Source organism: Fusarium keratoplasticum, chromosome 9, assembly GCF_025433545.1.
Source record: "Fusarium keratoplasticum isolate Fu6.1 chromosome 9, whole genome shotgun sequence".
Lineage (NCBI taxonomy): Eukaryota > Fungi > Ascomycota > Sordariomycetes > Hypocreales > Nectriaceae > Fusarium > Fusarium keratoplasticum.
This window is the reverse complement of record NC_070537.1, coordinates 598214-622129: the sequence shown is the minus strand read 5'-3', so window position 1 is coordinate 622129 and position 23916 is coordinate 598214. Positions and strand designations below refer to the sequence as shown.

Below are 23916 nucleotides of genomic sequence, written 5' to 3'. Positions count from 1 at the left end.
ATGGGCATCTATCGTCTCTCGAGACAAATAAAAGCTCGTGGGGATGCGATCATCGCATGGTCATTAGGTTGGGTATTGTGATATTGGGGTAGTCGTATATGCGGAGAGCGGGTGACAGCCGAGGAATGTGTCTCAGACTAGCGCAGCTCCATGTATTTTTGGATCGTTTTGTTTCAGGTACTCGACTGAGCCGCTTAGACGTAGACACGACGAGAGTGAGGGCGGCTGCCGCTGTAGCGAGAGCCAGAGCGAGATCGGCTGCTTCGGTGGCTGTGGCGGCTGGAGTGGTAGGAGCGGCGGCTGCTGTGGCTGCGGTCGTAGGCGCTCATGTGGCCGCCATGCATAAAAGCGACGACAGCGGTGGTGAAGAAGAAGATGATGTTCATGATGCCAAAGGCCCAGCAAGCCTTGAGCATGGAGCAGGGCTTGTCGTTGACAAGGTTGTAGCTGGGTCCAATGACACGGACATCGCCCACGGTGACATCCCAGTCCTCAGCGCGGCGGATGCTCACACAGTCTGAGTAGCGGACATAGCGCAGGTAGTAGACGGCAGCGATAAAGGCACCGAAGAAGAGGATGTCGACGAAAGCGACAAAGTGGGCGTTGGTGGAGGACCGGTGGTAGCTGAAGAGGGTGAAGAGGGTCCAGGCAAGTGCGAGCACCGAGACGATGAAGAGGATCAGGATGGAGTCGGGAGTGAGAGCGTTTTGGTTGACGAAACCATTAACGAACCAGGCGAGCATGCCCATACAGGGGATCTAAGGTATTGTCAGCGATGCACGCTCGAAATTGGAGCGGAGTAACTAACCAGAGTGACGATCTGAAGGACCCGAAAGAAGACGAACAGCAGCGCGAAGAACATTTTGGCGGCGTTGTCTCTGCTATGCGACTATGCGACGATGAGGGTGGTGGTGATGGGGATTTGCGCCCAAAAGTCGCAGAAGCGGGGAGTTTGCGACAAGAATAGCCGATGACGTGTGCGACGACTTATTCGAGGCGGACGAGAGAAGGGATGCAACAGAGAAAACGAGTCGCTGTCAATGCCTAATAGTGATGGCAACTTATATTGTCGTTGGATGGATGATAATGGAGGAGAGGAAAGATGATGGAGGGTGCGGAAGAGACGTCTTTTTTGTAGCACACACAAATAACCTCAGTTCGGTTCCAAGCTTCCAATCCCATCCATCCCACACACGCCAATTGCCTTTGCATCTGGGATCCTTGGTTTGTGAGGTGGTTGGGCTTGGAAAAGGATGGCGCAGGGCCACGAGGAGGGGGGATGACCCTTGTCAAGCACACCCCTGCGATTCTGGTTTTTTAGTGGTTGGACGACCCTTTGGCGTGTTCCTTGTCAGCTCCTTCAGGGCCTTGGTCAGCTTTAGCTTCTCCCGCTCTTTTTCCCACGCGAGGGAGGGCATAGAATTGGTAGGTTGGGGTTTCATGCAGAGACTTGAAGAAAAAAAAGTCAATTTATTCGAGGGAAAAAAAAAAATGTAGCCTGAATTGGGATGAACCGCTATAGCCGTCATCCTCCATAGACATGGATTCATGCCCAGTTTCGGCATACCCAGGCTCTTACAGCTCATCAAGGCATTCCCCCATCTCGCCAGAATCATGTTTCCCTGCCGGCCATGCCGACTTCTTGGACATGACGTCGGGCTTGGCACTAACCATGCAAGCACTCTACACGGGTCTGGTGCGATAACGCGACAATGAGAATTGATACCCAAGACAGAAGGTGGAAGAACACAGACCGAGATGCCGGGAGGGTAAGGATAGATGTTCCATGCCTCCCTTCAATTGCGACGTCATCAGAAATCGCGGGGTTGGGGAACGGGCCAAACCCCCAAAAGCTCCCCAAAAAAGAAATCGCCCAGAGAAAAAAACAGGCTGGCTGGACGACCAAAAACACGAGATTCAGAATGCCCTCAAGGGTCGCCGAGAAGGCGGCCCCAACCATCCAGTCAATCACGTCTTTTCGGCCCCTGCTTGTACCTCAATAGCGTCCTTTGTTGTCTCGGCTGCCAGTGTCATAAAGCCAGGTGGCTAGGAAATACCCACGAGATCCATCAAGCCAGGCACAGAAAGCTCAGGAACAGGCGAGGCGCAATGCACACTCCCTGGGCCGTCCCGCTCGTTTCGGACACAGACGAAGATCGGATCGAAATATGCGGGAGGCGGGTAAGTCTCCTTTTATCTCGGTAGCTGCAACTCCACAGTCGTTTACGGCTACTCCGTAGATATAATCGCTCAGCGTCCTGCTTGGCGGAGACCTGCAGCTTTGGTGTTGTTAATCGGTGGCTGGGAGACGTGATCAACAGGTACGATCTGTTCCTCCTCGAACTATCAATTAATAGTGGGGTGATTAATTCAATGTCCACCACATGGATGCAGACATTGTGCCTATTCGTGGACCACTGCATTACTGATTTACCTCTCTTCTCTTCCTCCTCGTCTGTCCGGACTTTTCCTCCATGGTGTCCCGGGTCCCGGGCTAAGAGACCCACCCAGCACCGGACTCACATCACCCGCTGCCCCGGTTCCTCTCCATCCCCGCACCTCCCTCGGTCCATCATCCTCATCTGTCTCCCATTTCTCGTCTGCAACCCAGCAGTACGACCTCTCGTGCGATCCTTGTCCAATTCTATCACCGTCTCCGCCCTTCCATGGTGGTATTCTCGCTCCCGTCAGCCTTGGACTCAGATGGTATTCGACCCGATCAGTGTGTAGCACCATCTCGTCATCCACAGAGACGGACGCCAGCGTCTGCAAGATTCCGTAGATAAGCACCCATCGGCCTCGTCGCGCCCTCGCAGGATCTACATCATCGGCTCGGCCACTCTTCTCAAACCGTTGGAACGCCTCAACGAGCTTGTTGGCAGCAAACTCGCTTCCCAACTTGAAGATGTTTGTGCTCTCTGTGTAAGCAAGTTGCACTCTTCTCTCCAGCGCTCCCATGCGGCCTCCACTGGGGGTCTCAGACCTCTTCCCTCGGGATGGCATTTCCAACGGCGATATGGACTCGGGGAGCAGAGGGTACGGATGCGGGATATGTGGGAACCGATGCTTGTTGTCAAACTCGATCAACATGTCCGTCATTGGCACTTCATCAGTGTCTGCTTCAAACATGCTGCTGCGGTTCTCCGGTACCATCATCCACTTCCGTCCCGATCGCGCCTCCGAAACGTCCCAGACAATATCCCGGTTGACGAGGAAATCGTACAACGCGCCGAAATCCTTTTGTAACGCCCTCACCAGCGAGCGTGTGAGCCATGTGTCTTCTTCAGTGCTGGTCTCTGAAGTAACAGACTGATTTCTAGATCGTGCCAGGGGTGAAGGTGGCCAGGATCCGTATACTTGCTGATAGTGGCAGTACAGCATTTCTCTGAGTCTCTCAGCTGCACCCCTCGCCTGGCCAGCTTCTCCGTAGTGCGTCCACATATCGTCGTACTCAAAACCAGCCAGGCGTTCCTCCGCGGCGTTAACACGGTCTTGCATCTCCAGGCTCGCCTTCTCCAAAAGAGCTCTGGAGATTGGTGTCAGGGACTTGTAGTCCTTACACATCTCGACACTCGGGAACATGCCCGTGCAATGCGTGAAACACTGCCTCCAGCCGTCTGCCCATCTCACGTCCTTCCCTTCCGCCCAGATGAGGAGCGACACTGCCGTTGCAGGGCTACATCTCACATCATCTAGGGCGCGACTGCGAATGTACCGCACTATTTGGCCAACGTTGTCGTTGTACGGGGGCATGTAAGTGTCGAGACGTACATGAAGGTCCGAAAGCGCCTGTTGCAAGGAGAGACCGACGATTGAGGCATGGCATAGCATCGCGAAGACGTTGCGGGTGGTGATTTGGTGTCGAAGCTCTTCGATTCGGCCAAGGTTCCGAGGAGGGGGGAAGTACATCTCATATGAGATTTGGCCTTCAAAATCCCCAATACTGGTGCCTTCAGAGGCGGGTGGTGTAAGTGGCTCATCGGCGAAACCTCGACCAAGATTTGCACCGTAAGATCCATCGCCTGGTGAGAGAGGTGGAGGTATATCTTCTTCCGTCGATCCTTCACGCAACATCGTGATGAGTGGGCGACTCCCGGTGCCCTCGATGATGTGTGACGATAGACGGAAGCTCGGTAACTTCTGGCCTTTGCGACCGAGAAAGATGAGGACATCCCCGTTGGGATCCCACAGCTCCGGATCCTTGCGGAGTTTGTTCCACTTTCCAACCGGACGTCCTCCGCCTAGCCACCTCTTCATCTGTGGCGCCGGTGCGGACGGTGGTTGTGGGATCGCAGGCAGCTTCGTCGTCGGTGGTGGACCGATGGGAGGCAGTAATGTCTGCGGACTAGGCGGCGAAGGTAGGGGATGATGAGAAGACGCATATGGTGTCGGCGTCGGCGCCGTTTGTATCATCATCGGAGAGTACTGGGCGTTCGTGTGACCCTCCTCTTGACTTGAAGTGGTGCTTGGTAAAGTATTTGCGACACTTGGAGGTCTATCACTGCTCCCCCGTCTTTCCCCCTCTTTATCCTTCTTGCGAAAGGCAAACGTCTTTGCCAATCCTTTTCGAAAATCGTCGCTCCGCTTGTCTAGAATCGTCCGTAGTCCGCTCCTCTCGATGCCGCTTCCATCTTCTATCCTCGGCTCCGGTAGTGTAGCTCTCCTCTGCGGCCAGGCATCTGATGAAGTAATCAGATTGCTCATGTGTACGTCTCGCCTCGTGTCCCCCCTCATCATTGGGCTTTCCGGCGGGTTCCAGCCTCCTCGGATTCCCGGTGATGGCTCGCCAATTTGAATCTGCGGCAGCTGGTTGGCATACCTCGGGTAAGAGGCGCTCGTGCCCATAGGCGGCATCGGGAAGTCGGGGAGAAGGTCATCATTGCTGGAGACCGTGGTTGTAGATCGAGGACGACTGGTGCTCTCATTTTGTTTCTGTTTGGTCGCGGTGACCTTTTTGCGCGCGATCGCGCTCCGTCCAGACATGTCTTTGGTGTGGCGTCGATTCGGATCGAGGGTATAGTTGTAGTTTTCGGATGGTATCGATCATAGATAAGATGATGGCAATGCTTCGCGTCAAACATTAAAAATGGCGATTAGATGTAAAGAGCCTTTCTGGAGCTCAGTGGTAAGAATGACGCTCGCTGTCGTGGGGAAAAAGAGGTCGAAAGTTGTCAGACAGGTTCAAGATGCAGACCACGACGATGAGTAGACTGGCCCAGAGGAACCAGCATCGGACGGAGTTAGGAGATTAGTCAATTCAACTGGCTCGACTCAGGTAATTGACTCTGAAGATGCAAAACACCGTCAGACGCCTTTTGCTGGACCGCGGTCGAGCCCTAGATGGTCCCCCCAGAGTTCTTATACACCGGGCGCAAGAGCGCACATCCGAGGCCGTTAACTGGATGCCCCGACGTCAGTTGCGCCCGCTACACCGGGAGCTTGGTTAGAGCCCTTGAGCCCACGAGGATCGCAGCTTTTTCGTTAGCGCAAAAGGCAAACTCTGGTCGTAGCTTTTTGGCTTCGTTCGGGGTCAGGGCCGAAGCTTGTTTCTGTGCCGGAGGGCCGGGTCTGGAGGGTGTTGATGCCAGACTGTCAAGGGACCCTACTCTCCTAGGCACGATGTATCGTGAATAAAGTCAAGGCTGGTCTACTTCAATGTCGATCGAAAATCAAGCTCGGGAGCTTTGACTAGAGAGTGAGCTTTGGTGTTGTAGTCCAAGTTTCACCCTCACATCGCCAGGTGAAGAAGCAGTGGGACTTGTCAAGGTCAGGATGATTCCAGACGAAAAGATCCACAGCCCAGGACAAGGACATGCTCGCCATTTAGATAGAACCCTTACGGTTCTATCCCATCTCTCCATGTTGACCTGGCAAAAAAGAATGACCATCTCCGTTGATAAGGATGGTCTGCCTCAGACCCTGGAAGCATCCCGGAACTTTGCGATATCTCTGTGCCGGCCTACTGATAAGGATGACAGCACTACTACGATTACCCTTGAATGAGACGGGCTCATATAAAGAGCAGCGAACAGTATCACCAAAAGGTAATTCTCAAATTGGGCTAACGCGACGGGATGGTAGCATCGTGCCGAACCGGAGAGCGTGAGCCCCCTGAGTGGGTGGCCCGCCTTTCTTTTTCGAATCTTGGGGAAGTGAGCGATCAACAGATAACGGGGAGAATGTCAAGTGGAGCGAGATGCTCACCCGTTGCGGTTTGTCATGAGCGACACAAATCACTAAGAGCCCCCCATGTCTGGGGGCCTCCAGGGTCTAGCCCGCGGGGACCGAACGGTGCTTATCAGGACGCTTGCACTCGCTAGACACAAGTCTCCCATCAGACCGCGGGCCAGAACGAAGGTTCAATAATTGAGACACGGAATAACCATCTCGAAGATCATTAAGGAGGAGAGTCAACTTCGGGATAATGTGCGGCATTGATCTCCTCCAATGTGAATCAGCCACCGCGCGGCGCGGTAGGGGTCCAAGTCTGACTTGGTGCATGTGATGAGCGGCGCAGCATTGAACCTATCGAAGTGCTGATACTGATAGTAATAATTTCCTATGCCTTTTCTTTGACAGCCAAAAGTGATTGTTCTAGATTCCTGAGACGGAGCTTTGCGATATTGACAATCGAGATGGAAGTGTCCGGGCCACGCCGTTAACCACGAAGTGGGTGGGTGATCATCTGGCGCATGGCCCCAAATTACATCATCGCAACAAGAACAAGCACAAGTTGCTGATTATCAGTTCAGCCAACACGCACTTGGTAAAATAGTCAAAGACATGTCTTGGCCAGGTAGTGAGTGACCTCGGTAATTAATTCAGAAACGTCAACGAAACACTACGCTTATCCATGGCGACGTCACACGCATTGTGTGAATCAATGCAAAGACCAAGCCACCAATGCCACTGGCTTACACCCATTCACTTGTGAGACAGCAGCCCATTCACACAAGAGATAACAATTGAGAAAAGTGATTCATCTTTTATTAACAGACTGACGGCAATCTACCATTGCGCAATACACAAGAAACACCCAAATAAATGTTGACGCGTTCCAACGCGTTCGTCAGTCCTGAAGGGTATCTTCCGGCCGTTTCGCATAACGTTCAAAAATCATACAAGAGACGAGTAGGCGTAGGAAACCATTACCACCGTCATTCTGTGACACCAAATTGCTTCTTCTCACACATCGCTTAAGCACCGTAATGGTTCATGGCGGGCTTGGTGGTGTCCGCATGGGCCGCATGACCCCGGGATCGCATGTAAGCCAAGCCCTCCATGACAGTCAAGCCAGTAAAGATGGCCCAGATGAAGAAGCCAAAGGCGACGGCAGCCTGGGCGGACTGGCAGGGGGTCCAGCCGTGGCAGTCGGGGACGCCAATCTTGGCAGCCATGGCGATGGAGCCGGCAAACCAGAAGATGGTGGTGATGGCGAGCAGGCCAAGGGCGGCGACGCTGTGGTAGAGGCGGGAGGCGAAGAGGGGCGTCAGAGCCAGGTAGAACAGGATGATGATGGACCAGACCGAGTTGAAGAGCATAAAGGCAAACGACGAAGGGGTATCGCCCCAGCCACGAGGGTTGCTGATGTCGACAACTGGGCAAGAGTTAGCGTGGTGATGGTGGTGAGGGAGCCCACAATGCGGACTTACCATATGCCGTCAGACCAAGCTCAATGATGAGGAAAATCGCCAGGACGGCGTGGATAATGGTGATGATTCCCATAGACATGGCGACGGTTTTTGTCGGGCTTTAGGTGTAGGAATTAAGCTTGTCTAGAGTGAGATTGGAGCTCCGGAGGCGAGCACTGCAAGATTCAGGTCGGGGTTGAGGAAAGAGAAATCTAGATGATTAGCAACAATGAGGAGCGAAGGTAGCACTTTAAGAAGACGGCAGCTTCGGCATGATGGCAGTGACTTCACTGTAGCAATGACGGAACTCTGTCAGGTGGCCCAGCCCATTCAAGGAAACGAGGCCAGCCCAGCCCTACCGGACAAGAAAAGTCGATACGTCAGGACAAGCCCACGGAATAGCGCATTCGCTCTTGGTCGGCAGTCATCAAGTCCGGCTTGAACCCTTCCAAGAGCGTCGTCGACCAACCAAATGCATTCACACGAGCAGCGAGTGGGTGTGAAAGAACAGCAGGTGGAGCGAGGATCCCTCCGATGACGACGACGCTGAATGGCTGGATTCCCGGTTCGAGAGCTTCTTGTCATGGCAGATTGGGTGGTGATGGGCAAGAATGGCAGAGCGTGGCGTCGCGCGAATGACGTGTTGTGCTCGAGATTTGCCCATCTTCTGACGTTTTTGGTGTGCTCCAGTGAAGCCTTGGCAGATGAGGTCATGCTGCGTGGCTTGGGCGTGGCTCAGTTTGACTCGGCAGGAAACTCTCCGGGGGCAGCTTTCAGTGCTAAAGAGCGCTAGAACTCCCCTCTGAAGAACTTTGGGGCTCAAAAAATCTTATGATACCAAGAAGCTTGAACCCGAACACGAGGTCTCAGCATTCCTCAGCCATCAAAACAATCATCATCTCCTGACGACGACGAGCCGCCCGACGCGACGACTCTTTTGGTTCCGTCGCCTCCGATTCCCCAATTGAAGCTTGCGCGTTTGCCGTGAAACTGAAAAACGCGAACACAGCCTTGGCTCGGCAGCTGAAAGCCGTACGGTAGCCAACCCATTTTTAGCGTCGAAGGGTTCATCCTGGTTTTTGTGGCCTTGGCTCCAGTGGTTCTTTCGGAATGTGACGACGGCAGTGGAAACGCGTTTCACGGTCGGCCTCAGGTCTTGCGGCCTAAGATCCATCCAATGGATCCCTTGGCGCTTCTCTGCTTTGCTGGTTAGCAACCACTGGACCCAACGTTTCACGCGAACGGCGTCGAAGGCCTCCGAACCAACGAACACAAGCCCAAAGGATATCAAATTAACCCTGTCGCCAGGCTTCAAAAATAATCACTAGAAAGCAATCAGTTACTCGTGTATCCCATCTATCCAAACGCCCTAATCATCCCGTCAATGCCTCAGAGGCCTCTTTTACCCCGCTCCTCATACACGACCGTCACAGTCGTCGTCTGAACAATCGCCCGGTCACCCTCATCACTGTCCTTGCGTGGATCCCAGAGCCGCGTTTCAGATGCAGCGTCTCCAAATTTGTTGATGGACTCTTGTCGTCGAAGGTGCTTGATCATCTTTTGCGGCTGAGCACCTGTTTCATAGGCCTTGACCTCGGTCTCTGTTGGTTCGGCCTGTCCAATCGTCTTCAAGTCGAAGCCGGCTTCTTCAATGTCCATTCCGTATTTGTCGACTTTTCCTTTGTTTGCGACGCTTCCGATCGTCCGGAACGGGTGCCCTCGCGTTCCTTTGCTGCCGCTTACTGCATATCCAGCCGACGACCCTCGTTCGCCAATGAGCTTGGGAGCTGCGTGAATGAAGAACCGTCGGAGCGTTGTTAATGAGGCACATATCACAAGAAGGTTGGCTTCAACATATCTGCGGCCCTGTTAGCCACGGTCTTTCTGAGGATGTGACGGACTTACATCCAGACCACGGCACTGGAAATAACCCAGGTCGTGTCTGTGGTGGTGAGAATCGGCATCAAGAGTATCAACCGAACGACCGACGTCACAAGTGTGCTGTATTTCGGTTAATGATCCTTCAACCCAAAATATCCCTTCAACTACTCACGCAGATCCAATCCCAAACAGCAGGACCAGTCCAGCCTTTTGCCTCGGCGGCATCTGCAAGCGCATGATCATTGGCATCGGCATCACCAACAGCAAGAGATCCGACGCGATGCCAAGCACTGCAGTGCAGATGTAGATAGCCGGTCGGTTCACGCAGCTCCCCTCAGTCACCCTCACATCCCAATGCTTGTTGAATGGTTGACAGCCAAAGATGATGGCGAAGAAGATGGAGATGTTGTACCCGGCCACAAGGAAGAGGACGAAGTACACGCTCCACTTCCACCAACGTTGTGGTGAGAGCTTGCGGTAGAAGAGGATCAGCGACATCTTGGAAGCGCCAGTGCAGATTGCATAGAGAATGGGCGAGATGACCATGAACTGAGATTATCAGCGATCCATTCACGGTGGTCAAGTGGCGCAACTCACCTTGCTCCCAAAGATGTAGTCATCCAGCGAGAGTTCCCATGCGTGCACTCCCATCAGCCCCAAATAATACGATCCTGCTTGGAGTAAACATCATAGACACTAACACGATGTCGAGCTGACACTTACGAAGAGCCACGGCTTGAACCGCGATGGAGGATAACCACGCGAGCATAAGGCATGCTATCCATACTCAGCACATATCCCAGAAAGCAACCAAGGGGCACATACCTGTCTCTCCATCCGTTTTCCGAAGAAGCCCCAACTTGACGTACATGAACTGCAAGAAGAAAAGAGCCGCTATCGCCATGCCGAGACCCGATACCACATACGACTCGATCTCATGCCGCCGTTTCGGGTGCTCAAAATCGACATCGTAATCATCCGGCGATGCGACTGCCACTGTGACGCCGTGGACAACTGGGAACTCTGGCATGGTGGTTTCTTCTGCCGCACCCAGTTGCCAGAGGTGTCTTATGCAGGCTGGGTGATCGATGAAGCTCGTTTCTTTTTCGCAGTTGCCTGTATTGCTTCTCGTTTCGTATTAATGCCAACGTCGTCGGATTCAAGAACGCTTCGCAAATCGGCTTTGATGAAACACAATCTCACACCAGGTGAGTGATTCAACACCGCAAACTCGAACCGAAAAGAGGAAAGGACAATCAACCCAATGAACGCTTTCTCTAAAAGCAAGCAAAAGAAGCATCACGAGAAGAGAACCAACCGTGAACAAGACCCAACAACCTGGGGGCTCCTGCTCTTAAACCATCTCCCCTTTGAACCCACGAAACAATCCTTCAATCCTCCAAGACCACTTTTGTTTCCACAATCCAGCATCAGCCTTATCCATCCGCACAAGGTACGGACCATCCACTGCCCTGGGACACGCTGCAGGATGCAGTCGTGAGACGGAGTCCGCAAGGAGATGCCCGAGAGGAAGGTCTCCACTGATGTGATGGTGATAGGGATCAGCGGCCGGGATGTTGTTCCCATGTGGGATGGCGTCCTTTCGGGGGCTTTCCGATTGCGGGGAGTGGAGAAAATGGTGGTTTTATCGTCAGATGTCAGATGCGTCTTTGAGTTTAAGATCTGATTGTCTTTCGAAGGATCGATATGGCGGGCTCAGTTGGTGATACCTTCGCAACTTCAACTACACTCCTAGAGACCTCCATCGTTAGTTTTGTTCATCTTTCACCCCCTTCTCAAACAATATGACGGCAATCCACAATCAACAAACGCATCTGCAGGGGTCGGGTCAGGACAGCCAACATCTCCACCAGATCCATGACTCGGACTTTGCATACGGCGCGCACGGTTAACAAGACAGCGCATGGTTTCGTTTCAGCTACAGTATTTTATATGAGTGGACATTACCGGCTGAAATCTTTGCCCAAGAACATAGGACAAAATAGCCATTATAGCTTCAAATAGTCAGGTCCATGGGTCGATACGCAAGTCCTTCCACATGACAAGGCCCAAGAGCAGGGACGGCATGAAGAGTTAATATTCTCAAGAAATTATATTACTACAAGTTCAGCTCCCTCCCTTGGATATTTGCTTAATCGCAGCATCATACAGCTGATCCGTACTCTCATCATCCCCCGTCTCCATCCCGCTCCTCTCATGCTCTATCTCAATCTTTGTCGTCACAGTAATCTGCTCGTTTCCCCTCCGCGATGACGGCAATTCTTCAAGATACACAGTCTCCGGCTCGGGATTGCTCCTGGAGCGTACCTTTCCAACTTTTGGCCTGCTTCCTGATAACTCGACGAACCCGCCCGTATGGTGATGTGATTCTGGACCTGAGGGATTCGAGCCGCCGCGGTTCTGCACAAATTCGACCAACTTGCCCAGAACTGCAAACTCGAGCTTGAGCTTGATCGAGTAGACGACCACTTTTATCCCTTGCTCCAGCGTGTAGTGATTCTTGTACATGATGACCAAGAGAGCAATGTCCATGGCCACGATGACGAGGTTGATGATGAAGAGGTGCCACATGAACTTGCGCTTGCTTCCAAACGACGTCTTGAGGATGTCGACCGTTTTCCAGATATACAACCCCGAGATGATGAACTCTTGGACGCAGAAAAAAGTCATCTGGACCTTCTCCATCATCTTGTACAGAGGCGTAGTCTGACTGCCATTCATGCTTGACGAAGACCTCGTAACAAATAGCAACACAGTCATAGTCGTATGCCACGTAACTCCATTAAAAACAATCATCCAAAACACTGCGCGCTGGATATGAATGTTTCTGAGAACTAGATGGAGTCGCGAGTATAACACGACAGACTGTCCGCTGATGAGGAGCACCCAGCCGACGCTGCAGATGGCCATGCCGACATACCTGACGACGAGATCAAAGTAGTCAATCAGCCAGCCGAGGGTGTAGGGCACGACGCCAAACGCCGCGAGTAGAAGACTCCAGAAGTAGAGTCCTCGGCGGTGCTTGAACGTTGTGAAGATGAGTGCGATGAGTTCGAGGCCGTTGTACAAAGCCAAAGCCGAGCAGGCCTATCAACAGGTTAATCACCGCAACACTGCGTTTTCGAGAAGACGTACAATGACCATGACGGACTCGGAGCTATACGTCAACCCCGTCACCTTGCCGTCGCCGGCGCTTGTCACAGACATCGTTTCCTGCCGATCGCTCAAACGTCAAGGACAGGAAGAGATGGTGACCAAGTAAGACGAAGGTTACTCTGGACGGGAGGCATGTGGGGACAAAGAAGGTTTAAAGGGTTTCTAGTCGAGGCAAAAACCTCCCTTACTCAACCCTCACGCTATCAAGTTACTGCACCCGTTGAATCCGGGGTACTCCATGGGGCAGAATCCGGGGGCGGGGATTACTGACTCGAGCAATGTCACAACATGTTATTCCTCCCTCAGGTCTCCCGACTCCATACTCCTCTCGCCTCTCATTCCCCAGAGTCTCGCGCGAGCAAGGAAAAAAAGCTGGGGGATCCAACCATTCGGACAACGAGAGCTGAAGGATGGTGGAGGAACCATGACCTCACATCCTTGCCCACGCTGGGGTTCAAACCGAGCTACTCTATAGCGCCGTCTTCTATTGGTTGTTTCCACCGGCGAAACTTGCCTCGAAAGGGCGAGTCGTCGTGGGGAATTGCTTGTTTGAGGTGATCGTCGAGAAGGGCAATTCTCTCCACGAGGTCATGTCAAAGAGGAAAGTACTGAGAGCTTATTAAAGAAATAATATTTCCAGAACCTTTTAAGTTGTCTGATGCCCCTTTCTTGACGTCGTTCTGAGATGCAAGTTTAATGAGCCACCGTTATGAGGCGTCTTCTAGAACAAAGACGTTTAACTCTAATCAACACCTCGAACGACAACGCACACGCAGCAAAAAGTGGTGCAAGAAGAGACATCTTCAATTCTTCAAATCTATCTTCTAATCATTATCATCTCATCATTCCTCTACTTGAGGCCAAAGCAGTTGGCGTAATAAGTCACAGTAGCGCTCCAGTCGGAAAAGACGCCAACGACTCCAATCTGTCGGAACACATCCAGCAGCTTGAACACGTCGCCGTCGTTGTCGACGATTGAAGCAATGGTGGCATAGTAGTAGTTGCCGTTCGCACCGTTCTTGAGGGGACCGGATCGCTCCAGACTCCAGGTGACAATGTCGAGACCGAGCTTCTTGGCCTGGATAGCATACTCGCTGGGGACAATCTCGCCGTTCTTGGGAGCGACGAGGTATGGCAGAGGAGGCGCAATGTATTTCACACCATCAGCAGCATAACGAGTAAGATTGGCGATGGCAGTCTTGAAGGTCTCGGGGGTGTCGCCCGTCTCGTCGAGGTACATGGCCTGGCGGGCAAACTTGGGCTCGGCCTTGAGCCAGTACAGCATATCGTCGTACAGGAAGCTCTGCAGGAAGACGTTCTTGGGCTTGACGCCAGCCTCCTTGTACTCATCAATCAGCTGCTGCGCGTACTTCTCCTGCGTGTAGTCGCCTTGGAACGGCATCTTAACCTCGGGTGTCTTAAGCTCCGGGGTGTGCTTGAGGCCGAGCGACTTTGTGAGCTCAATGTGCTCCTTGAGGCTCATGACGGTGCCGCACGTGGCGTACAGGTCGGTGCGCCAGTTGGGCGTGCCATCAAGGAAATCGACGGCGTTGGTGGCGCTGGCGTTGAAGCCCTCCATCTTTGCGCACAGCGTCTTGAACTCCTTGAGAGTGATATCGCTGGTGCAGCACTTGGCCGAAGCCGGCTTGCCATCCTTGGCCGCCGTGAAGGGCTGCGTGCACTTCTTGTTGAGCTCGGGGATAGTGACGATGTTGGTCGTGTAGTGGAGGTCGCACTGAGAGTGTCGGCACACGAGCTGGCGGTCCTTGGTGAAGGCCACATCGCACTCGAGGATACCAGCACCCATACGGGCACCGGCAAGGTTGGACTCGAGAGAGTGCTCAGGGATCATGAGGGTACCACCACCACGGTGAGCAATGGACCACTCCGAGGGCTTCTGACGCTTCTCAGAGCACGACTGGAGCTTCTTCTTGAGAGGACCTTCGTCCATGTTGTTGGCGAGGAAGTAGGGTCGTGGGCCAAGCTCGATCTGCTTGATGGGCTTGTATTCGCCATAGTTGGGCTTGGGCGCGGCCGCAGCAGGGCTCACAACCGCAAGACCGGCGAGGAGGGAAGTCGAGAAGCGCATCTTGGACGAGAACGAGTCAATTGATAGACACAAGAGACAAACGGCAGAAGGGAACCAAAGCACTAGGTCGGTCTGGTGAGGAGCGAGGAATTGAGGCCGCAATTGAGACTGAGGCTGACCAAAACACCAGAGACATCGATACAGCCTGGGCACCCTCCAGGTTTTATGGACGTTCAACCACGGCCTGGGAACAGTGATCCGCGACGGATAAGCCTATTCAGGAAGTTCACCCAGATGACGTCGCAGCGAGGGTCCCGTCTCGCAGGGACGGGTCGATTCCTCACCAGACATGGCGCCGCGGGAGCTCCAGCTGGTGGTCCTTCGCCGAGACCTCGGTGTTTAGGATTGGAATAGCCCCAACCCAGGCGAAGGGATCATGACGCCGATCGCAGGCTTTCACAGGTCAACGTCTGCAGCAAGAACACATGGTTTCGGGAGCTCGCGGTGGGCACACAAGCTCCCCTGGCCACGAGGAACGGTATCTCAACGGGCACGTGTGGGGAGGAGGCTGGTATCGTTGGAGGACAAGAGCGGGGGAGATACTCTGCAGTGTCGCACTCAGAGGATCAGCCGTGGTCGATGCGTGTTTAGTTTAAAGCTTATGATTCGTCATGCAGGAGCTCAATTGGAGGACCCTAGCTTAGAGCTATGCATATCCCGGTTAAGGTAAACACCAATATCCCCGAGACAAGTCTTTAATTCGCGGATGAATATCTCTATCCGGGACGGCCGAGTCGACAAGGCTTGGCAGTCATCTCATAGCCTGCTTATGCATTTTGGTGAGCACGTGGAAGCGGCCTCTTGGTGTTATAGCTCGTCCTTAGCTCCATCGGCTGCTCGTATCTTACGAACTGCTTCAGTCGTCGTCTTGAAGTGCTCAAATTTCGGTGCATCTTCTCCGAGGCCCCAAGCAAACACCCCGCCCACGTTGACCTGCGGGACAACATCGTCCATCTTCCTCTGGATACTCGCCTCAGAATCGAACGACCACCATCGGAGCTCTCGAGGATCCCAGTAGTAATAGCTCCCATCATCGTCATAGCTTCCTCCATCTCGCGCATGGGCAAATGATTCAGCCACATCGCCGGGAATATCATCGTGCCAGCTAAAGGCGCCCGTCTTGCCCAGATCCGCCCCAGTCTTCGGGTCCTCGAGCAGTTGAGTAGGACAGCCTATCGGGTTTGAGGGATCGCATTGTTCCGTCAAGAACCACTTGACATAGTACCCAAACCCAAGATTGAGCCTCTTTGGCGAAGCACCGCGGTCAATGTAGCGCTGGATGGCGTCTCGTGAGTCTGCAACACCGCTGTGGTGCTTGGTGATGTTGTCGCGACGGTTCATCAGATCGTACGTCATGACGCTGAGAAAATCGACCTCTTTCATGATTCTAGGGACCGTGTCAGGTGTGAATGCCATCAAGTCGACTTCTTTGCCAGGCACTGCAGCAGACAAAAGCTTGTCCGGCCCAAGGGCAGCGCGAAGATGCTGGAGAAGCGAGACAAAGGCCTCAATCTCCCATTCGCGCTTCGAGTTCGGTATCAACTTGTAGTCATCACGGTTTCCTCTAGTTTTCACGTCAGTAAGTCTTTGGTCCGTATCAATAGAGAGAGCATACCCTGGGTACTCCCAGTCAATGTCGACGCCATCTGCCCCGGTCGCATCAACCATGGCAACAACCTGACGAGCCCATCGCTTCCTCGACGTCTCACTTTTTGCACCTTCCTCGAAGCCCTTGGTGTCGCCCCATCCTCCAATCGCCACCATGACTTTGGTGTCGCGTGAGAAGCTAGAACGGACCTCGTTGACCGTGGTAAACAGAGGAAATTCATCGGGAGTCTCGTCAACATTGAAGACTTCGGAGCGCATAAAGGCAAGAATGACGTGAGATACATCTCTGGTGTCTTCTTTTCGGGGAACAACATGGTGCTGGCTGAGATATAGTCAGTGTATTGTCCAAACTCAACTTCATGGCATCCCTCCACCTCTCGTGAGGCAACAGAACTCACCCAGTCAAGTACATGATGCAGCGAAAAGGCTCTTTGCTAGAATCAGCGGTCGCCACTGCTGAAAGCGCCATGAGCCATGCGCAAAAGATGCTCACGAAATGCATCTTGTCGGTCTCAATTATGACAAGAACAGTGTTGATATTGGCGGAAGGGAGGTTGGGTGGTTGCAGGTGAAGACCCACCCACTCGCAGGCGTTGGCCACTGCAGCTGATCACGCACCGTACGTGGAACGAACGGCTGGTCGCAGACCGTCGCAGCTCATGCAGTGCTTCCAACTCGTCAGAATAGTGTCTATTCTCGTTAGTATTCATCTTGATTAACCCCTGTTGGTACCCTCCATGGATACTTTAGAGCGCCCAGACTTCACTTTCACTCAGTCAGACAGGGACAAGTTCATGCATGGCAGCCGGCTAATACGCGACTCGGCCTTCATGTGGTTGTGTTATTTATCCACAATGTAGTTAATGTAGGTGTACTGTTTACAGGATATTTTGTTGCTTCGCTTCGTTAACATGTCCGTTACACAATGCCATGACTCTTCAGAATCCGGCTCAGCTCCTTAAGTTGCACCGGTTTTGAGAGGAACAGGTCCAACCCAGTCGCGAACGCATCTTCTTGCGCTTCTTTCGAGGCCAACCCAGATATGGCAAATATGTGGCACCGTGGAAGGTGCTTCTCCTTTTCGAACCCCCGAATCAGGCGAGTCGCCTCGAATCCATCCATCACTGGCATGGATATGTCCATCAGAATGCACCGATAGCGTCCACCTCCGTCTCTGTAGGAATCAACGGCTTGTCTCCCATCTGTTGCTGCGTCGTATACGTGGCCAAGCTTCTTCATGAATGCTTGGAGGATCCTCATATTGATGGCGTTGTCCTCTACGAGAAGGAACCGGGGCTGGTGTGCATCCTGGGTTTTCTCTTGAGCCGGCGGCTTGGGGGTACTGGCTTCGTCATTGGATTCCGTAACTTCGAGACGCGGTCGTTTGGCATCGCTGCTCCGGTCACTGGGTTCGTAGGGAGTCTCATCGACTTCTGGCGGCGGAGGGAGCTGGTCAAGTATCGTCGAGATGCTCGAAACCTCAGCAGCCGATGCCTGCAACTTCACCCATCGCCTGAAACTAAGTACCAGGGCCTTGGCCAACTTTCTGGGGCCAATACTGAGCATCATGGACTATCAGTAACTGCCAATCATCGAATCATGGTGCGGGGGGTTAACTTACGGGCGAGAGATGAAGCTGAACAAGCCCCCGTTGAGTTTTTGCAGTGACTTGTGCGATTTTTCCTTCTTGCGAGCTGCTGCCACGCTGTGGCATACGACAATGACGGGAGACGAGGATTCGTTGCGTGGCTGTTTCGTGAGGAGTCCGACGTGATTCTCGTCGCAAAGGATCAGATCTGGGAGGAACTCTGACCTCTCATCCATGGCGACAACCTGCATGCGCAACCAGTCTTGGCATATCTTCTCCAGAGACTTCTGTTCGTCAAACTCCTTTAAATTCCACTGAGCGGGGTCCAAACCACTGTGGGAAGGCGAGAATCCCAACACCGCGACGCGCAGACGAGACAGCTCAATCACTTGTGCCCTGAACTCGTCCCGTTCGGCTACTGTCTCAGTTGCCTCGAGACTAGAAACTTGAAGTGGAAGTTTCACGGTCGCTCTCGTCCCCTTACCCACCTGACTCTGGACATGAATCGAACCACCAAGTGCTCTGACAAACTTCCTCACAAGGCTAAGACCAAGACCGGCTCCCGCAGAGTGCGTGTCCTCTTGTGTAAATGGTTTAAACAGACTATGGTTGAGATAATCCAGTCCAATTCCAGGTCCAGTGTCGATAATGTCGATGTGAACAACTCGGTCTCTCGACCCGCGCTGAGTAGGCGGTTCTTGGTAGGCCGCTACCTTGACGAAGCCACGATTCGTGTACTTGAGCGAGTTTCCGCAGAGATTCATTATGATCCTTCGAAGCGCACCCGGTTGAGATCGGAACGTCCATTCCACTGTAGGGTCAATGTCCAGAATCACCACGACTCTTTCAGAGCTCAGTTGCGATCTGTTGTTTGTACTCCCAAACGCACCCGGGTTCTCTGCAGCATCTATGCCATCGAGTCTAGTATGCGGATGGGCATCACTGCTTTCCGGTGACCCTTGATTACGGAAACGAAACAGGGATTGCTCTTGGTAGGTGTGTCCGGCGTGGACACATTCGACGATTTCTTCCACCAACATGTCCACGTCCAGATCCGAAGCAATGTACATCATTCCATCCGACATCGAATTCCTCTGGGGAGGAGATTGCACGCCCCTTCTCGGAGGCCGGGTCAGATGTGTCGGTGGCTCTCTTGGGCTCTGGATGAAGTTGTTGATCTTTGACCAATCAAGCAAATGATTGATCGTGTCAAGTAAGGTGCGGCCACAAACTTCAACAGACCGAAGCACATCGCCTTGGAACACATCCAACGAAGTGTCGCGGAGGAGCTCTGCACACAGGACGATTCCGTGGAGCGGAGATCGCAGCTCGTGGGAGAGTGAGCTGAGAAGACTGGTGGATGCCGAGGTCACAATCGAGCTGTCCATCATTGCCACATCGGCCATGATAACTGTGCCAAATGCCGATAGATAGCTGAGTTCGCCCTGGACGGTAAAGATACGTGTGGGCGTCATGGTGTAGGCAAAGCAGCCCGAACACCAACGCTGCTTGTTTGAATCCCAGAGGGGCACGAAAGCGACGCTTCGGGCTCCTGGAAAGAGATTTGCAATGACTTTACCTTCATTCTTGCGCGAAAATACCTCTTCACGCCGTCGTGGGAGCTTTGCGTGATCACTCCGGTCATTCTCGTGCCCAGTTGAACCTTGAGCAGAAAAAGGCGTAGCTTCTTCTCCGGAACGGCTACTCGAAGCCAACACCCCGTGATGATCAAAGTTGAAAATCTTTCCCTTTGGGTAACGGCGAAGCAATCGTTGCAAATGTCGTTCAGGGAGTGATTGATTGCGAGCGGTTGGATCTTGGCCATCGATGCTGGACGATATAGAAGTCGAAAACCCCAGGACACTACAGGTAGCTGGCGCTGTATCCGAATTGCTCGAGGATACGGGATTTGCATTGAACTCGCTGTAGTTTGAGGAGGAAGATGAGGAGGATGGCCGCCTTTTGGTACTCGAGTAGCGTGGTAGGCTTCTACGGCCAACGAGGCCAGCAAAAGATGCAACGCTCGCGTCCAAGAAGAGTACACCCTCAACCTCGATGGATTCCCTCAATATGTTGGCAGCTTTTGAGAAAATTCGGCGTAACTGTATGTGTCGGGGCTGGTCTACCAGCGGTATTGATTGATCACTCAATGGACCAAACGATGCGGATGTCCCGGCTTCAGTGGGACTAGCAAGAATGAAGGGCTCTGCCAGCGGTCTAATCTTTTCGGGCTCGGTGGTGTCGACGATGGAGCCGGGCTCAAGCTCATCTTGTCGACGTTGCAAGTCTTGCTGCCCAGAATTCAGGGAGCCCTCCTCGGTGGCAGGATTCGTGTCAAAGGCGTGGCTGAAACTGCCCTGCCAGCCAGACATTGTGGCCTTTCCCTCGACATAGCTCCCCAATCCGCGCACCATGCGCTCTGCAGGGCGACGGCCCTCGCCGGATCGTCGCAGTTCTAGATGGTTCAGGATGGCTTTCGAGACATCTTGCATGAGGTGAATGGACGCATCATCCAGGCCCGGGCGGGGCTTCGCATCGAAGATGCAAAAGACGCCAATGTTGATGCCTTGAGGGGACTGAATTGGTACACCCGAGTAGAACCGATTCCGGGGCCAGCTTTGGCAGAAGCTCTTTTCTCGGAAGACAACATGCTCAGAAAGGTCGCGAATGACGGTGACGGGGAGCCCTCCAGCGGAAGGTGGTTCGGGTGTCCAGTCCGACCTTTGAGAGGTAAGAACGTGCTCGCATACTCCAGAGGACCTAGGGATGGAAGTTCCACAGAGCCAGAGTCGCTCTGAGTCATAGGTTGGCGATTCGGCATTAGCGGATATGCTCAGCGTAGGCGTGGCCTCGGCGATGATGTGTTGACGCTGGCAGTCGAACAAGGAAATGAGGGCACGAGAGGCTCCTAATCTCAAGACAGCGACCTGAGCCAGGGCTGTCAGGGATGGATCAGAGCACGAATGCAGTGCAGACGAGGGTATCGGGTTTGCGATGTCATTGCGAACCGAGTTGGCAATCAGGACCGAGTCGTATCTAACATGGACGGAGAATTAGACGAACTCTAGCACCGCCAGGATGCTTGTGGTCGTGGCGAAGGGGCCCAGCTGGAAACTGACAGGGGGCATGACGTACTTGAACGTTTCTCGTTCTCGAATTGCCTCCGTGATCCCTTCAGCTGTCATGGTCGAGACTCATGCGCATGAGCCAAGGGTTGCGGGAGCGGACATGCGCATGTATGGAAAAAGATAGGGCTCAACAATTGACGGCCTCGATTTGTGTGCAGACCAGTCTGAGACCCATATGAGTAGTAGGCAAGTTAGGTAAGTAGGGAGATACAGTAGTAGGTAGTGACTAGGTACGGCCATGGATGGAGATCGCCACATTGAAGGAGGTGGGGTCGTTCTAGACCCAGATCTACCAGAAGAAACGGGCACTAGGCGCGGTGTAACAAGGGAGCTACGGCGCCAGGCGGCCACCATTTGACTTGTCGGCTCCGATCGGGATCGAGCTTCGATGGATCTCCATCGTTGGATAGAGCCACCACCAATAAACAGTGTCTTGTGTTCCTTATTTGGCTTTGATCAATGTCATTGACGACATTATGTGGAGAGGCTTGTAGCTAATCATGCTATTCCTGTTTATGAGCATCTATTAGATGCGATTTGAGACCTACTTCTCGATTCTCCCATTCTAACAGGCAAGATTAGTAGGGTTGAAACAAGCTTTTCCGCATTGCAATCGGGACGAACCACGAACCCATTTCCACCGTAAGTAACACGGTAATAAAGCGCCAACTTAGGTGCTTCACGATTTGTGTTCATGTTATTCATCCGGGTTGTCGTGACCGAGTAATACGTTGGTCAAAAGTTACCGTGAGAGATCATTGTAGAGTTGTAGGGTAGGCAGGTACCCGCCTCCACCGTGCCCAATCAGAGTTATCGGCAGTATCGACACTGTACAAGCTCCCTGGAGCTGGGCTGCCATCTTTTTTTTTTCTAGCCTCAGATGCGAAACATCTCGATCTGCAGTTGACCAGTTTCGACCAGGCTCCAGCCCATCATTCCTATTGTCCAAGATCCGGGCAAAAGTGTCAACACTTCAGCTCACTGGAGTTGATTGGCCCCTGCTCTGTTTCTAATTCGCAGTTTCTTTGCGCCTACCTTCTACTGTTCTCTATTCTTTCCAAGCTGCGATTCACGCCGTCCTTCAATCATCCACCACCATGTTCGAAAACACCTGCACGCTACCTCTGACCGCCGATGTCTTCGCGACAGCCCTTCATCCTACCGAGCCGTTGCTCACCGTTGGTCTCTCCAGCGGACATGTCGAGACCTTTCGATTGCCTCCCGGCACCGGCTCTGACGAGAGCGCCGACGGAGATACCAGTGTCCTTAGTGATGGAAAGAGCATGATTGACTCTGTCTGGCGCACGCGAAGGCACAAGGGTAGCTGCAGGTCTCTTGTCTATGCCCATGACGGCTCAGGTAAGTATTGTTGAGGCCTCATTTGCGCTTCAGGCCAATGCTAACAGGACATAGCCGTTTACTCGGCCGGAACCGACTCCCTCGTCAAACATTTCGAACCGACCACTGGTCAGGTCATTTCCAAGTTCGCTATCCCGAGTACAACATCGATGCCCGATGCGCCTACCTTGCTCCACGTCCTGAACCCTCAGAGCCTCCTTCTTGCGACCGACTCAGGCGCCTTGCACATAATTGACCTTCGTGACGGCGCTCCTGGCAAGAAGCCTGCCCAAACCCATTTCCCCCACGCCGACTACGTCTCCTCGATCACACCTCTGCCGCCTACCAAGGAGAGCACTAGCGGATTTCCTAAGCAATGGGTCAGCACTGGTGGTACGACCCTGGCTGTCACAGATGTCAGGAGAGGAGTGCTTGTGCGCAGCGAGGATCAAGAAGACGAGCTGCTAACCTCGTGCTTCGTCCCCGGCATGGGTCCCAAGGGACACCGTGACAATGGCATATTGGCCATTGGCTCCGGATCTGGCGTCCTGACACTCTGGGACAAGGGCGCATGGGATGATCAACAAGAGCGCATCATTGTCGACGGCGGTAAGAAGAGCGGAGGTGAAAGTATCGACGCCTTGGTGCTGGTGCCCCAAGAAATGGGTCTCGGAAAGAAGGTCGTCTGTGGCGTCGGTGATGGAAGCCTTCGTGTCGTCGACCTAGTCCGCCGTGAAGTCGATGTCTCGGCCAACCTGCGCCACGATCATATGGAGAGCGTTGTGTCTCTGGGTTTCGATTCGGAGAACCGCCTTATTAGCGCTGGAGGCAAGAGTGTCAAGCTGTGGGAGGAGCTCTCGGAGCTACAAGGCGGCAACGATAGCGACGACGACGATGACGAGGACAGCGATGACAGTGATGATGAGGAAATCAACTCTGGCAAGCGAGCCGCGGATAGTGATAGCGACGAGGACAGCGACGACGAGCGAGTCGCCGAGATGAAGCGACGGGCAAAGCGACGCAAGGAGGTACAGAGCAGCAAGCTGGGACCGATGGGAGCCCACGGCATCATGGGCTTCGATGGTCTGGATTAAAAAGGGGAGGCGTACGTGGATGATATTTTTGATGGAGGACAACTCACGTTGTGATACCCTGTGAACATGGCTCTGGAAGGAAAGGAAAAACGGTTATAAACATGGATAGCAACCCGAGACAGTTGCTAGCCAGCATGTCGTATCGAATGGCATTGGTAATTCACACATGCAATCAGATATGGAAAACAAAGTCTGGCCATATTATAAGTTGGCAAGAAGCCTTATTGATAACACTAGCAGTAGAAGCTAGCTATTCGGCGATTCAAAGAAGTCCGTCCTAGGAGACGGACATCCAACGACTCGTGTGCAGTTGGTGGTCTTCCGAAACGAAGGCATCACAAAGTGAAATAACCAAGAGCCCCTCCATCGAGTCGAAACAAAA

At 53.2% G+C, this 23916-nt stretch overlaps 9 protein-coding genes across 9 annotated transcripts; 1 reads left to right on the top strand and 8 right to left on the bottom strand.

Moving 5' to 3' along the window:
- Window positions 1-194: 194 nt before the first annotated feature.
- On the bottom strand, window positions 195-862 carry NCS57_01108900 (uncharacterized protein; the record flags this gene model as incomplete). The annotated part of the gene is made up of 2 exons (XM_053060811.1): window positions 195-758; window positions 809-862. The coding sequence occupies 2 exons, from the start codon at window positions 860-862 to the stop codon at window positions 195-197; spliced, it is 618 nt and encodes a 205-aa protein (XP_052909197.1).
- A 1568-nt stretch (window positions 863-2430) lies between these two features.
- NCS57_01108800 (uncharacterized protein) lies at window positions 2431-4983 on the bottom strand (the record flags this gene model as incomplete). Its single annotated transcript, XM_053060810.1, has 1 exon — window positions 2431-4983. One exon carries the CDS (start codon window positions 4981-4983, stop codon window positions 2431-2433), a length of 2553 nt encoding a protein of 850 aa, XP_052909196.1.
- Window positions 4984-7196: 2213 nt separating this feature from the next.
- On the bottom strand, window positions 7197-7731 carry NCS57_01108700 (MARVEL domain-containing protein; the record flags this gene model as incomplete). Its single annotated transcript, XM_053060809.1, has 2 exons — window positions 7197-7597; window positions 7653-7731. The coding sequence occupies 2 exons, from the start codon at window positions 7729-7731 to the stop codon at window positions 7197-7199; spliced, it is 480 nt and encodes a 159-aa protein (XP_052909195.1).
- Window positions 7732-9020: 1289 nt separating this feature from the next.
- NCS57_01108600 (uncharacterized protein) lies at window positions 9021-10542 on the bottom strand (the record flags this gene model as incomplete). The annotated part of the gene is made up of 6 exons (XM_053060808.1): window positions 9021-9489; window positions 9537-9632; window positions 9685-10061; window positions 10110-10183; window positions 10236-10289; window positions 10338-10542. The coding sequence occupies 6 exons, from the start codon at window positions 10540-10542 to the stop codon at window positions 9021-9023; spliced, it is 1275 nt and encodes a 424-aa protein (XP_052909194.1).
- Window positions 10543-11639: 1097 nt separating this feature from the next.
- Window positions 11640-12740, bottom strand: NCS57_01108500 (uncharacterized protein; the record flags this gene model as incomplete). The annotated part of the gene is made up of 2 exons (XM_053060807.1): window positions 11640-12620; window positions 12669-12740. 2 exons carry the CDS (start codon window positions 12738-12740, stop codon window positions 11640-11642), a joined length of 1053 nt encoding a protein of 350 aa, XP_052909193.1.
- Window positions 12741-13539: 799 nt separating this feature from the next.
- Window positions 13540-14778, bottom strand: NCS57_01108400 (uncharacterized protein; the record flags this gene model as incomplete). Its single annotated transcript, XM_053060806.1, has 1 exon — window positions 13540-14778. One exon carries the CDS (start codon window positions 14776-14778, stop codon window positions 13540-13542), a length of 1239 nt encoding a protein of 412 aa, XP_052909192.1.
- Window positions 14779-15585: 807 nt separating this feature from the next.
- On the bottom strand, window positions 15586-16888 carry NCS57_01108300 (Chitinase; the record flags this gene model as incomplete). The annotated part of the gene is made up of 3 exons (XM_053060805.1): window positions 15586-16342; window positions 16394-16708; window positions 16785-16888. The coding sequence occupies 3 exons, from the start codon at window positions 16886-16888 to the stop codon at window positions 15586-15588; spliced, it is 1176 nt and encodes a 391-aa protein (XP_052909191.1).
- A 416-nt stretch (window positions 16889-17304) lies between these two features.
- NCS57_01108200 (uncharacterized protein) lies at window positions 17305-21159 on the bottom strand (the record flags this gene model as incomplete). Its single annotated transcript, XM_053060804.1, has 3 exons — window positions 17305-17944; window positions 18008-21010; window positions 21038-21159. 3 exons carry the CDS (start codon window positions 21157-21159, stop codon window positions 17305-17307), a joined length of 3765 nt encoding a protein of 1254 aa, XP_052909190.1.
- Window positions 21160-22199: 1040 nt separating this feature from the next.
- On the top strand, window positions 22200-23534 carry NCS57_01108100 (WD repeat-containing protein JIP5; the record flags this gene model as incomplete). The annotated part of the gene is made up of 2 exons (XM_053060803.1): window positions 22200-22461; window positions 22516-23534. The coding sequence occupies 2 exons, from the start codon at window positions 22200-22202 to the stop codon at window positions 23532-23534; spliced, it is 1281 nt and encodes a 426-aa protein (XP_052909189.1).
- Window positions 23535-23916: the final 382 nt, after the last annotated feature.